Source organism: Mytilus edulis, chromosome 10 (assembly GCF_963676685.1).
Source record: "Mytilus edulis chromosome 10, xbMytEdul2.2, whole genome shotgun sequence".
Classification (NCBI taxonomy): domain Eukaryota; kingdom Metazoa; phylum Mollusca; class Bivalvia; order Mytilida; family Mytilidae; genus Mytilus; species Mytilus edulis.
This window is the reverse complement of record NC_092353.1, coordinates 18426877-18440851: the sequence shown is the minus strand read 5'-3', so window position 1 is coordinate 18440851 and position 13975 is coordinate 18426877. Positions and strand designations below refer to the sequence as shown.

General features: G+C 32.7%; 1 protein-coding gene across 1 annotated transcript in view; it reads right to left on the bottom strand.

The window, feature by feature from the left end:
* Positions 1–13923, bottom strand: part of LOC139490541 (tripartite motif-containing protein 5-like) — a 22191-nt gene extending 8268 nt beyond the window's left edge. Inside the window, exons 1-8 of the mRNA XM_071277346.1 lie at positions 13841–13923; positions 7563–8006; positions 7004–7102; positions 3843–4079; positions 3218–3240; positions 2216–2397; positions 902–954; positions 433–527 (exon numbers count right to left, since the gene is read on the bottom strand). Of these exons, the coding sequence (XP_071133447.1) occupies positions 433–527; positions 902–954; positions 2216–2397; positions 3218–3240; positions 3843–4079; positions 7004–7102; positions 7563–8000 (1127 nt within the window). The 5' untranslated portion in view covers positions 8001–8006; positions 13841–13923. The remainder of the gene's footprint in view (positions 1–432; positions 528–901; positions 955–2215; positions 2398–3217; positions 3241–3842; positions 4080–7003; positions 7103–7562; positions 8007–13840) is intronic.
* Positions 13924–13975: the final 52 nt, after the last annotated feature.

Sequence of the window (13975 nt, the reverse complement as noted above, 5' to 3'; positions counted from 1 at the left end):
AAAAAAATAGGCAGGACAGGAGTTTTGAGTAAAAAAAAAAGGCAGGATGTGACACTTGCAAAAAAAAAAAGTCAGGACGACCATTTAGGTAAAAAAAAGTCAGGATAAACTAAAAAAAAAAGAAGGCAGGACCGAACAGAGTGAAAAATAAAAAGGCAGGACAGAGATTACAGCTAAAAAAAAATGCAGGACAAAATTTTTCATCCTAGCCCCCCCCCCCCCCGCATAAAAATCAAATGGTAGCTCCCTTAGTTTTTACATCCTTGTTCTTTGGTTTCTCGGGGATAGTTGTCTTATTGTCAATCATATCTCCATATCTATCACCTTTAAGAAAAGGCAACTAATGAGATGAAAAATAACTTATACATGTTACAATATGTTAAAATGTGTGATGATCTTAAATATTGTTCAATTGTCCAAAGACTAACTTACAATGTGCTAAAGTGAACCATGACCTTCTGTCTATCAAACATACAGTCAAGTGACATAACATTCTTCAATGGAATTAAAGCTTTAATCTGCTCCGCCTGCAAAAAAAAGTTATTAACGGCTATGAGAAAAACCTTGTTAAAAAATTATTCAATAGATCTAGCATCCATAGACTGTTTTGATTTAATTATTTAAGATAAAAGAAGTTTGTGATTCACCAAACCATAACAGTAAAACACACAATGAAATGTACTGTTATTCAGAAATTACTGTGAGCAATTATTATTGCGATTTTCACATGATCTACCAAATTTATAAATTTTAATTAATTTGATTTTAGAAAAGCTGCATATTAATATACAAATCAGATATTAGAAAACCATGGCCAGTTCTTATTATTTTGAAAATCGCTAAGTTAAGTTATTTGCATAAAAATTAAAACCACTGTGTTGCTCTTGAACTTTGAACTTACCATTTCAGTTAATTTGATGCTGTAGGGTAAATTATTCAGACTAAATATCTTTTCTGAAATAAATAAAAATTTATAAATAATAACTATTCAACTAATTACACTGTTATCTTTATCTCTTAATAAATAAGAAAAGTGTTTAAGGAGCTCGTGGTATAAATCAATTTTTTTTTCTAATTTCGGATTTCGCTATTTTTTCTATAAATAAACTTTTTCCTATACCTAATAGAAAAATAAAATTAAAATATGGGGTCCCTGTTCATTTGAGCTCACAATCTGCCTTCAAAAGAAACATGCATTTTTGTTAAGGTATTTTTTTTCTGTTGAACTAATAGGAGAAAAAAAGGTAATATCGAAATAAAAAAAAGAACTAAATTACAGAAATTGATTAAATTTTATAATAGATTAGTTTAAGTACAGCTTATTTGAAAATAATAATAAAAAATTTAGGTCACCGATGAGTTAAAAAAGATATTTCAATTTTAATGCAAAAAATTGGCATTTTTTCCACCAAAGGGAGATAATTTGGAGCTTTTCAATGATATAAACATTTTTAAAAGTCATCTTGGGCCAAAACTAATTGATTTTTTTTGGTTAATGCTTGTACCATATCATAAAGTAACAACATATTATAGTGTAATAAATATAATTTGCAATGAAAAAAAAAAAGTTTAAATATTTGCTGAATTTTGAACCCGCAAGCCTCCTTAACCTACAATTGATGTCTAATTGTGTGGTTTTTATTACCTGTATGATAATTTCTAGAACTCATTGTGTATATATATAACATCCTAATACCAATGTTACAATAGCAGAATTATGCATATATTGGAAGACAAATACATAGTTCAGCTTTGATACCTAGTCATGCTAGTTAAGGAATAACTGTAATATTTCTATAAAGAAATAACATCCAAAATGTGGTACCCACTGAATAACCTGCTTAGTAGGTTATTTTTAAGGTGTGCACCACATTTTTTTAGGTGATTTGGAATAGACAGAACAAATATTACAGTCTTTCCTTAATATTCAATTCTAGATTCTGTTTTAATGAGTAAATCATGAAAAAACATTGATGGTCACATGACAAAATTAAATCTATGAGCTAATAGATATAAAAATATTCAGCCAATCAGAAAACATGTGGTACCTCAAAAATTAAATAATTTGTAATAAAAAAAAGTAATATTAAGCAAAACATTTCTTGAACCATGGTACATTTCCTGCTACTATATATCAACCCCTGACAATTTATGACTGTTTTAAGTTTATTTCTAACAATTAATTTTAAAATATACATGTGTCCAAAGTACTTACTCTCATCTAAAATTTCTACTGGTAGCTCTATATTATCTTCCTCAACACCAGATATTGTCATTTTAAAACTGTTACTAAATTCTTCTAATTTTTTCCTCCATATAGGATCTAATGTCATGTGAATTGCCTTCTTTGGAAGGTCCATTGCATAATCTGATAGTTTTTCTATATTATGGTCTCCCCTTAAAAAAACAGCATTTCAGATTTTTGATTTTTATTAATTTATGTAATGGTCTATTAAATAAATTTATAACTTGTTCCTTGGAATGTCATGTCACTCATGTATATATTTTTCAAAATATTTATACTCTTCTTTATGCTGCTCACATGCATGACATGGAAGCTATCAAACTTTAAGTTCCAAGTGGTGAAATTGAAATAATTCCTTCGTTAATTTTACGGAAGTCATCAGCAGTTGGGTGACAGTTATTGAATATCTGTTTCACAGATGAAAGTGAGTAGGTTCCAAATGTCATAACTACAATCCCGTCCCATTTTCACTGAATTTGACCTACTGAATTAGACTGTATACCGAGTCTGTACTAACATGAGCAACACATCAGGTGCCACAAATGGAACAGGATCTGCTTACCCCTCCAGAGCACATGGGTAACCCCCAGTTTTTGTTGGGAATCATGTTTTCTTTGTTGTGTTTATTTTACTATTGTTTGTTTGTTGGTCTTTTATTTCCTGTTTAGCCATGATGTTTGTCAGTTTATTTTCAAGTCATGAGTCAGAATGTCCCTTTGAGATTTTTGTATCTTTCTCGCCTCTCTTTATATGTATACAGCCTTTGGACATACTGAATAAACAATAATGTTTTCGTGGTAGCAATAAAATCCTTTGAACATGTTAAAGTTCAAGATTAGAAAAAAAAAATTACCGGTAGTGATGTGTAAAGTAAGATTTCAAAAATAGTCTTCCTTGGTTTTTTTATCTGCTCCTAAATACATAGATAAGATTTCTAATCATTCAAATGCATGTACATTAATTCTAAAATACCTTTTGGTTATTTCTGTAAATGTCTGAAATGAAAAAGTATAATCATTGATAATGTTCATTATGTTTTAATAAATAAATTCAAGATAAATATTTGGTTTTTTTTTAACACTGCATTTTCATATTCAAAATGCTAATTGATGTGCATACAAAAGAAAGAATATACATGTATTGTTATTACTGTTTGTCTGAAATTTGTATCTTTTAGTCATTTCTTTCTCAGAAGCTGCAATTTATACTTTTATATATGTATTTGCATGCTGTATATATATATTCTCATCTAAAGCAGATTTCTTCTGCTTAAACTGAACTGTCTTAGACTGAATTTTCACAACCTAATGCTTGTAAAGGGTAAATAGATGTTCATTACAAATTACTAATAGCTTTGTTGTGAAAGTTTTATACAAAAAGGACAACAAACAAAATGAATGTGACATTTAAAAAGATTTAATTAGAATTTAAGGTAAAATGAGAAACACAGGGTTACCTTCATACAGCATTGTACAATAAGAGTTATAAATACATTTATTCATCAATACTGATTGATTGTTGATCAATACAACTTACCAATAATGTCCTAGCAGGATCAGTGTCAGATATAATATGATTGTTGATCAATACAACTTACCAATAATGTCCTAGCAGGATCAGTGTCAGATATAATATCAGAGATCAGCTTTTTCACATTTAAAAGATCTTTCTCTACTGTTTTCTTTTTATTTTCACACTGTGAGATCAGCTGATTGGTCATTTTACAATTGTAGGCAATCATTCCACTTATTCTGTCCACCATATACTCATTCAACATGTTTTTCAGTAATTTTATCTCTTTAGAAATATGATCATTTCTCATTTGTCTCCCTGCCTATAAAACAATGATAACATATCGATATAAAGGTTACAATGGTTTTACAGAATCAATATAACCTCAGATCTGTGTACAGCCTCAAACCTGTGTCCCATTGTGACGTCAATCGCTTATCTATGTCCGTTAAAAAAGATGATGCCTCAAATCTGTGTCCTATTTTTAAATTAGTTTTCAATCATGTCAGACGTCATTCGCAAATCTTTGTCTGTTAAAAAAGACCAGGCCTAAAATCCCTATTTTTAAAAATTTTTTACAGTTGGTTTTGCCATGCACAAATTTATGCCCATGTAATACATGAACTACGGCCTTATAGGTTGTTTTTTTTTAAAGTGATTTCACATAATTCAATGTTAAATTTGGATGTGTTCTTCATCATTCCATTATTTATACATGTATGTGTGTGCTTTTAAAACATACACACTCTTCTGTCTGAATTGCGATCGTTTTTAATATAATACCACGTTTATCGACATCTAACGAGTTAATTTTTCTCGACTTATCGTATCCATAACCGTATCATTGACAGAGGGAGACAACTCGAAACCATAATGATATATGACAGAAATAGATTTATGGGAATTCAGGCTCGGAACTCTCGCATTTTATCAAAACTGGGGAATTCCCTCTGACGTGTTTCTAAATTTATAAAAAGACTAAATATAAATACTGCTTAATTCTAATTTTCCATGTTGTTAAAAACATGCATATAAGTCAAGGGAAATATCAAACATGAAGATTATCATGATTATGAGAAGAACATTATAGGAAAGTTGTTTAAGTTCATTCCCTTTGTTTGTTTTTACCTTTTAAAGCAAGACAATCATAAGAATCTGGGATGTTCCTTAATGTTTAGAATTAAACGGTTGATGTGAGGGCATGGCCCTGAGTCAATGGTATAAGTCTACAGATTGCTTGAAAGCAATCGTATCCCAAAAAACGGGGCTTTGGCAACCATGTTTTTCATTTGATTGAAACCGAATGAGGAACTTCTGTAGGGTATACATGGTATACATACCTTCCATATATAATGTTATGTTTGCATAAAATTGAACCTAAAAGTTTCAGAGGGGATGATAAAAATGTCACTGTCCATAGCTAAGGTTTCAAAAATATGTGAGAGTGAGATTTGCCCGTGTACATGTAGATAACTGTCAGATTTTTAGTGTGCTTTTTTTCATTAACAATATGATTCAACTATACATATAGAATATGAGAATGTATAGACTGGTTCCTATCTCTCTGTATTCATGATGATCATCATGACAATACAAAAATCAAGTATTCAATAAAATTTTATATATTGTACTTTTCCTTTAAACTCTAAAAATCATTTATAATATTAAAAATATGGATTTTATTTACATAAATCAGGTCCTTAGATTTCTCGCTTGAGTTGTTTTATATATAAATCATTTTAAATTGGTCAATTTCTGGGCCTTTAAAGCTGACTATAGGTTTTACTCATTGTTGAAAGTTGTGGGGTCATCTATAGTTTTAATTTCTCTGTCATTTGGTCTCTGGTGGAGTTATATCATTATCATCAAACCACATCATCTGATTTTTGTACAAGTATTTGCGTTATATATTCTTTTACCGTCCTTGACTATTCCAAGTTGCATATAATTGTAAAGCAATTTTACAAGCCAATGCAGTAGAACTTGTGGTTAAGTGTGAAGACTGAAGACTGTAACAGTTATTATTTATATAACAACATGATCAGATTGATTGTACGCTACATTGTACCGGTTCAGTGTACTTGTATTATACAGTGTAACAGTGTTCTCCCCAGGATTTTTCTAAGGTGCAAAATTCAAGGGCATGTAACTCTTTTTTATAGTGAACTTTTGTGATCTGACTCAATCAGACGTCATAAATCATGACATGTAATATGAGTTATAATGCTTTGTGTTGTGTGTTTAATAATGCAAAGTATTAATGAACTACAAGAATATATATGAAATAAATTGATTTAAACACAAAAGTTATTTATATTCAGTCCATTAAAGATGTCATAATAAAAATATTCATCTCTGTACTCTCTACTCCTTCTATGGATATTGTTTCAAGATAATGTTATTTTGTTGGACAGTCTGTACCTCAACTTTGTCTTTATCCTCTTTATGGGTTATACAACTTTTTAAAACAAAAATATTTTAATGAACAGCTGACCATTTTCCGTAGTTTGACATTTATTTTCACATATTTCCTGCACGGATTCACGATCGATGTTCAAAGATCATTTTATTTCTAAAAATATGACAGTTTGAGACGAATTTACCTTGCAAGCAACATTTTTCACTTTCAATTAAAATAAATCACTCCTTGTTATCGTTAATCAAAGTTTATTTTAATTTTTTCAACTACAAATACTCTCATTCATAATTTTCATCGTAAATATCTTTAGCAATGTGTATTCAAATTTATCATGTGTATTGAACACGTTCATTGGTCGTGTTTAAATAGATTCTTCTTCTCGACCAATGAAAAAATTCGTTATTTAAACAGTCAAGTAATCACACACACAATGTATTTGCGATCTATTTCTTCAATTTCTGCACTAAAGTTTTTAAATTTTTTAATTTTCTTCTAAAAATATCTATATTCTTGATGATCATTTACGCTAAAATGTATTACATGATAACAGAGTCCGATAAGGCTGAGATTAGTGTGGCTCAGGTAAAACTAATTATCAGATATTGCGTAACACTGACCGATCTCTCAGCGGTGATCAGCAACTTGACAATTTTAACCATGAAAATGTGAAAATATACACGCTGCAGGATCAAGTATCAAGGGACAGCGGCAAATTAAGACACTGCAGGATTTACGAAAATATTATGAAGGCGCTGCGGCACTGCAGTGTCATATCGGCCTGGGGAGAACACTGGACTATAGTTCTACTGTCATGACTGTACATGTACCTGTTCAGTATTCATAATTCCATTCCAATGTTCAACAGCACCTTCTAACTGTCTTTGTTTCATATGCAGTCCTGGTAATAAAGTCAACTCCATTTTACTCTGTCACAAAAAAATAAGAGAGAATAAACTTTAAACCTTTAAACAATGACTAAATAGATCTATAACAGTGCACATCTCCTAATACTTATATTCTACATTACATAATTAGTGAAACCAGAAAACAAATGAATACAAATTTATGTGATCTGCAACTTCTAAACATTATGAACATTTTTTTTCAGCCTAGGTTGCTGTTCTATACATCTCCTAATGTTCATATTTTTTTCTAGTAGATTTGTATTTAATATTCATTATTGTAAATATTGAAGAATGCTTCTTCGTTTTTTGTTCTTTTAAAATACATTGAAATAAGTGAAAATTTATCATGGATAATACACAAAATGAATGTATGCTTTCTAGTAACACACTTAACTACAAAATATTTGTCAGGTTGAACAACACAGAAGTGGATGATCAGAAATGATCCAGTGAGTTCAAAGTTCATCTAAAAACAACAAACCTTGTATCTTTCACACACTTTCTTTACATCATCTATCTTATGTCCTTTATGGTCTCCAAAACAAGTAAAACACATTAGTGACAAACAGTCCTCACAAAACAAACCTACATCTTGATTATGAATGGTGCACATGACTTTTTTCAATCCCATCACCTGTTTAAACTTTTCAACTATATTGGCCAAGCTGAAATTTTTGGGCAAGTTTTCAACATTAGGTATCATATTTCTCTTGCGACAAGTTGGACAGGTACAAATGACATAGCCTCTTGGAAAGACCTGCTGTGTGGCATCCCGAGCTGTTTTCTGTTCAATACATTTAAAACAGAAGCTGTGTAGGCACGGCAATGAGATAGGTCTTTCAAACAAATCCAAACATATGGGACATATCAGTTCCTCTTGTAGCATTGTAATGTTTTTAGAATTGTCAACTTCTGCCATTTTTGTCTGAAAAATATAAACTTTCATGTCATGTATGTACACGTTAATCATGCAGGGGGGCTACTTATAAATACAAATGTTCAAAATCATATATGGTCCAAGGACCACTGGCAGGGTTCCAACTATATGTCCCCATTTAATACAAAATGGCATTGATTTTAAATCAACAGACACAATTAAAAATTAAACAGATTTCAAGACAAATGATGTTTTCTTACATGTCTTAAGCATGTTAAGAGTTCATTACAGTTCTCATCTTTCAGTTATTTACGATTTTGTCATGGAACTACGGCAAACGTTGCAAATACGGAACAATTTGATACCCAATTAATATAATTCCAAGGCCATTAGTTGGCACCAGAAGTGATGAGCTTAACAGAATATCTATTTTGGACGGGCAAATATCCACTTTTTGTTACAGGACAAGCTCTGATGTTCCACGGCCCCAGCTTGTCTAGCAAAACAGCTGTTGGACGTCAGAGTAATCTCGGAATAAAGCTGGTAGACATGGTAGAAGTTTCTATAATTTTGATACATGTAGTAATAGTCCCAATATATAGAAGTACACTCCACAGTAAAAATCTTTTTGAGAGATATAGCAGGTTGAATTTTTTTCAATTTAAATTTGTTGTCAAAAAGAAATGCACTACATTGACAGTTCTCATCTTTCAGTTATTTACGATTTTTCATGGAATGAAAAAAAAAGACAGATTTTACAAAATCACTGAATCAAGTATTAATTTTAGGATTAAAAATGTAAACACTTAAAATAAGTGTTTAAATATATATAAGAATATTTTTTTGGTATTTTCCCAACAAGGTTGATTTTTTATTGACATATTGTTCAAACTTCAAAGACAGGGATTGCACTTAGAAAACAACAATATACACATGTACATTTTGTACATGATACATGTATCTGTATCTTTACGTCGAAGGTACCAATACGGGCTTTTACTCGACGGGGGAGAGAGCGCCTATTGTCGGCGTTGGAGAGCTGTTTTGAAGCTCCCAACTGATTTGACGCACACTATTTCTTCTTCCAGTTGGTTCCAGTGAATCACAGTCTTGACAAAGAATGAGTTCTTAAATTGCTCAGTTTTAGTTTGTAGTTTCAATTGCCTTTGAGTTGTTTTTTACCGAGTTGCTTTTAGTTTTAGAGTCTATACATGAATTGCTGGATGAAAACTTTTTTTTATAGTGATTGACAGAATCAACACAATATATGCTTGGAACCTAGTCCAAATAATTATGACGTCTTGAAAGGCTATTATAATTTTTTTCTTTGACGCCTTACTTCAACGTCGAAGTAAGGCGTCAAAGAAAAAAGTTATAATAGCCTTTTAAGGGAGCTATATTTTGATTTTTAAGGGGGGGGCTAGGATGAAAAATTTTGTCCTGCCTTTTTTTTTTAGCTGTAATCTCTGTCCTGCCTTTTTATTTTTCACTCTGTTCGGTCCTGTCTTCTTTTTACCTGAATTGTCGTCCTGAATTTTTTTTTTGTAAGTGTCTCATCCTGCCTTTTTTTTTTTACTCAAAACTCCTGTCCTGCCTATTTTTTTCAAATTTCATCCTAGTCCCCCCCCCCCCCCCCCCCCCCCATAAAAATCAAATGGTAGCTCCCTAAGACGTCATAATTATTTGGACTACTTGGAACCCTGATGATCCGGATGCGCATGCGTGGACCTGAACAGTCGATCTTTTTTAGGCTCAGAAAATTTTCTGAAATTGGTATTTACAAACATTGTTACCACCCTAAATTTTGAATATTATCTTATATTTACTCAATGTACATAGGTATAATCAATATATCACTAAAATACAACCTTAAAAGCATATTTCACTTTTTGAAATATATTTTGACAGAAACCGCCAAATATCATGTGACCAAATTGTACACCGGAAGTAAACAAACATCTCATTCAGAAACTTTACTTTCATTTGCTGTCTATTAATCAGGCGTTTCATATAACCTGTACTCCTGAGTAGCCCAGGAGACGAAGATTAACACTGTACAATCTACTAACAACTGATGTACCCTCTTTTCACACTTCTGATCTCAATCACAGGTATTTAATTGTAGTAAAACATAAATTACACTTGTAAAAATAGTGTGCCATATATGATCAATTTAACTATGGTACTGAAATACTGCATTATTGTACTACCTGTCTTATTCTCGCTATTTAATATTCTTGGTGCTAAGACAATATGCAATATAACACCACACACAAGACCATTTGCTTATAATGTACTATTACAAATCCCATCTATTCATTATCCCATCATAAGTGTATTTGCACTCCAGAAAAGTAACTGGGGTAGGCAAAATTCAGTCCAAATATTACAAGCATTGAAATCGAAAGCTCCACAACATGTGCAGTCATATTTATTCATCTTGCTAATTGCAAATGCCTTTGACACAGAAACAAACCCAGGTCCTAGGTGGCCGTGTGGAACATGTCAAAAGGCTGTTACATGGAAACATAAAGCACTCTGTTGTGACAGTTGTGATGTTTGGTATCACATTGATTGTCAGGGTATGTCACCTCAACACTATGGTTGTATGGATGCCAGTAACATCAGCTGGGAATGCATACAATGTGGTATGCCAAACTTCTCAACTAGTCTGTTTAATCACTCGACTATTGAAACATCAAATTTATATGATACACTAAATGATAACTCAGTATTGGGGAGCCCAGGTGCTCCAAAAGCCACATCCTCACCAATACCTAAACAAAGTAAAAATAAAAAGAAACAACGGATAGCAAATAAAAACAGAAAACCTATTAGAGTTCTTAACATCAATTTCCAGTCCATTCGAAATAAAAAACCAGAACTTTTACAACTGATAGACTCTGCAAAACCAGATATCATCCTTGGTACTGAAACTTGGCTTGACAAAAATTCATCCTCATTTGAATACTTCCCAACAGATCTATACAACATTTATAGAACTGATCGCCCACCAAGTAAAAACAACCAAAGCTATGGGGGGGTATTACTTGCAGTCACCAAAGAATTTATCAGTACAGAAATCCAAGAACTTAAAACAGACTGTGAAATCATTTGGGCACAAATAAACATATCGGGTGCAAAAAACCTTCTGGTTGGAAGTTATTATAGACCACCATCAGATGATGGAAACTCCATTAAGCAATTAGATTTATCATTAAGTAGAATTAATCAAACATCAACAAGTAACATATTAGTAGGTGGCGATTTTAATCTAGGCCACATTGACTGGTCTGTCCCTGAAGTAACACCTGGGAAACCAGATCAAGAACAGCATAATTCACTCTTAGAACTAATATACGATCACAATTTACATCAAATAGTGAACATACCTACACGAAAAGAACGAATTTTAGATTTAGTACTAGTCAATAATCCATCCAACATTAACAAGGTCAGTACACTACCACCAATAGGCCTTAGTGACCACGATATTGTCTATGTAGAATCTGACATCTGGCTGCGCAGGGTGAGAGAAAAACCTAGAAAAATCTTGAAATACAACAAAGCTAACTGGAGTAACATCAAATCAGATCTAGAAAAAACATACAAAGACCTACTAAACCTAGAGGACAAAACAAATGTAAATGACATGTGGAACACATTTAAAACGAATCTTTCAAAATCAGTGGAAAACAACATTCCCCATAAGTTCCTAACATACAAAAACAGACTACCTTGGATTCACAACAATCTAAGGAAAATGATCAATAGAAAAAACAAGCTCTATTATAAAATGAAACAAGACATCAAGTATGCTGAAAAGTACCGACATCTGAAAAAACAAGTACAAAAAGAACAAAGAACTGCATACTGGGGTTATATTGAAAAAATGATCTTAGACCTACCCATAAATGAACCAGACCAACAATTCAACAATCAGTCTAAACCTAAAAAGCTATTTTCCTTCATTAAATCACTGCGCACAGATAACACCGGTGTTGCACCTCTAAAAAAAGAAGGACAATTAATAGCTGACACAAAGCAAAAGGCAGACATCCTCAACACACAATTCCAATCAGTGTTTACAACAGAATCAAATAACACCATTCCAGACAAAGGTCCTAGCTCACACCCTGTGATAACATCACTTGAAATATCCTTACCTGGTGTCAAGAAACTCCTACACAATATAAACCCACATAAGGCAACTGGCCCAGACAACATCAGCGGCAGAATACTTAAAGAACTCAAAGACCAAACAGCTCCAATTCTCACACTTATCTTTAAAACATCTCTTGAAACTGGCATTACACCATCAGACTGGAAACACGCCAATGTAGCACCAGCATTCAAAAAAGGGGAAAAATATAAACCAGAAAATTACCGCCCTATATCATTGACATGTATATCCTGTAAACTTATGGAGCATATCATCACAAAACACATCATCAACCATCTTGAAAAGAACAACATACTGTATGACCTCCAGCATGGCTTCCGTCAGTCTAGATCTTGCGAAACACAACTCATTTCATTCATTCAAGAACTTGCAGCAAATAATAACAACAACACTCAAATAGACTTAATTATAATGGACTTTGCCAAAGCCTTTGACAAAGTCCCTCATAAAAGATTACTCTATAAATTACACTATTATGGTATCCAAAATGAAACTTTAAACTGGGTCTCTGCATTCTTAAATGACAGAACACAAACAGTTGTCCTGGATGGAGAGTCATCTGACCTAGCCCCAGTCACCTCAGGTGTCCCTCAAGGCACAGTTCTGGGCCCAGTATTATTCTTGGTATACATTAACGACCTACCAGAATACCTATCATCCAGTAAGCTCAGACTGTTTGCCGATGACAGTATCATCTACAAAACCATCAAATCTCAAAGCGACTGTGATGCACTACAGTTAGATTTAGATGCAGCTGCTAGGTGGGAGCAAGACTGGTTGATGGCTTTCCATCCAGACAAATGCACAGTCCTTACAGTCTCACAGAAGAAAAACCCATTTAAACATGACTATATCCTTCACAATCACAAACTGGAACTTGTCTCTTCGGCTAAATATCTGGGCATTACACTTCAAGCAAACCTAAAATGGTCTAAACATACAGACAACATCATAGCTAATGGCAACAAATCTCTGGGCTTCTTAAAAAGAAACTTAAAAACATCATGTCAGAACATCAAAACTCAGGCATATCTGGCACTAGTCCGTCCTAAACTGGAATATTCATGTTCAGTATGGGACCCTCACACAGTTGAACAAACCTCAAAAATCGAGATGGTCCAAAGGCGAGCTGCCAGATATGTCTGTAACAGATACCATAACATCAGTAGCCCGACAGATATGATAAACACCCTAAACTGGCCAACTCTACAGGAAAGAAGAACTCGCACAAGATTAATAATGTTCTATAAAATAGTACATCAAATCGTAGCTATACCATCGGCTATTCTCATACCATCAGACAGTAGAACACGCAAAAACCATAATTATACTTTTAGACACATTTCAACCAAAAAAGATACATATAAATACTCATTTTTTCCATATACCATAACTCAGTGGAACTTATTGCCAATGCAAACAGTCGCTGTCGCCACAGTCGACACTTTCAGAGAACAGCTCACACCAGCTGTTCTCCACAAATTCATCTAACTCATTATTAGCCTATGTACATAGTTTTAATCACAATTTTAATAAATTATGCACCTCAAATTTATTTCCAAATATTTTTGTTTTTGTTTTGGCCCTTTTGTTTTTGTAAATATATATATAGGCCACGCTGCGCGCGCAAACAGTAAATAATCTTCAGATCATTGAAGGACTACTGAAAACCTAAAGAAGAAGAAGAAGAAGATCTAACCTTTTTTTTTTTTTATAAAGTGGTGAGACTTGTGAATGTCGATCAATCATCAATGTTCTTCTGTTTACTTGAAAATGCCGCCCTATAGTTTATGAATGTCGTAAAAAAACTCCTTGATTTTTTTTCTCGTTTTAA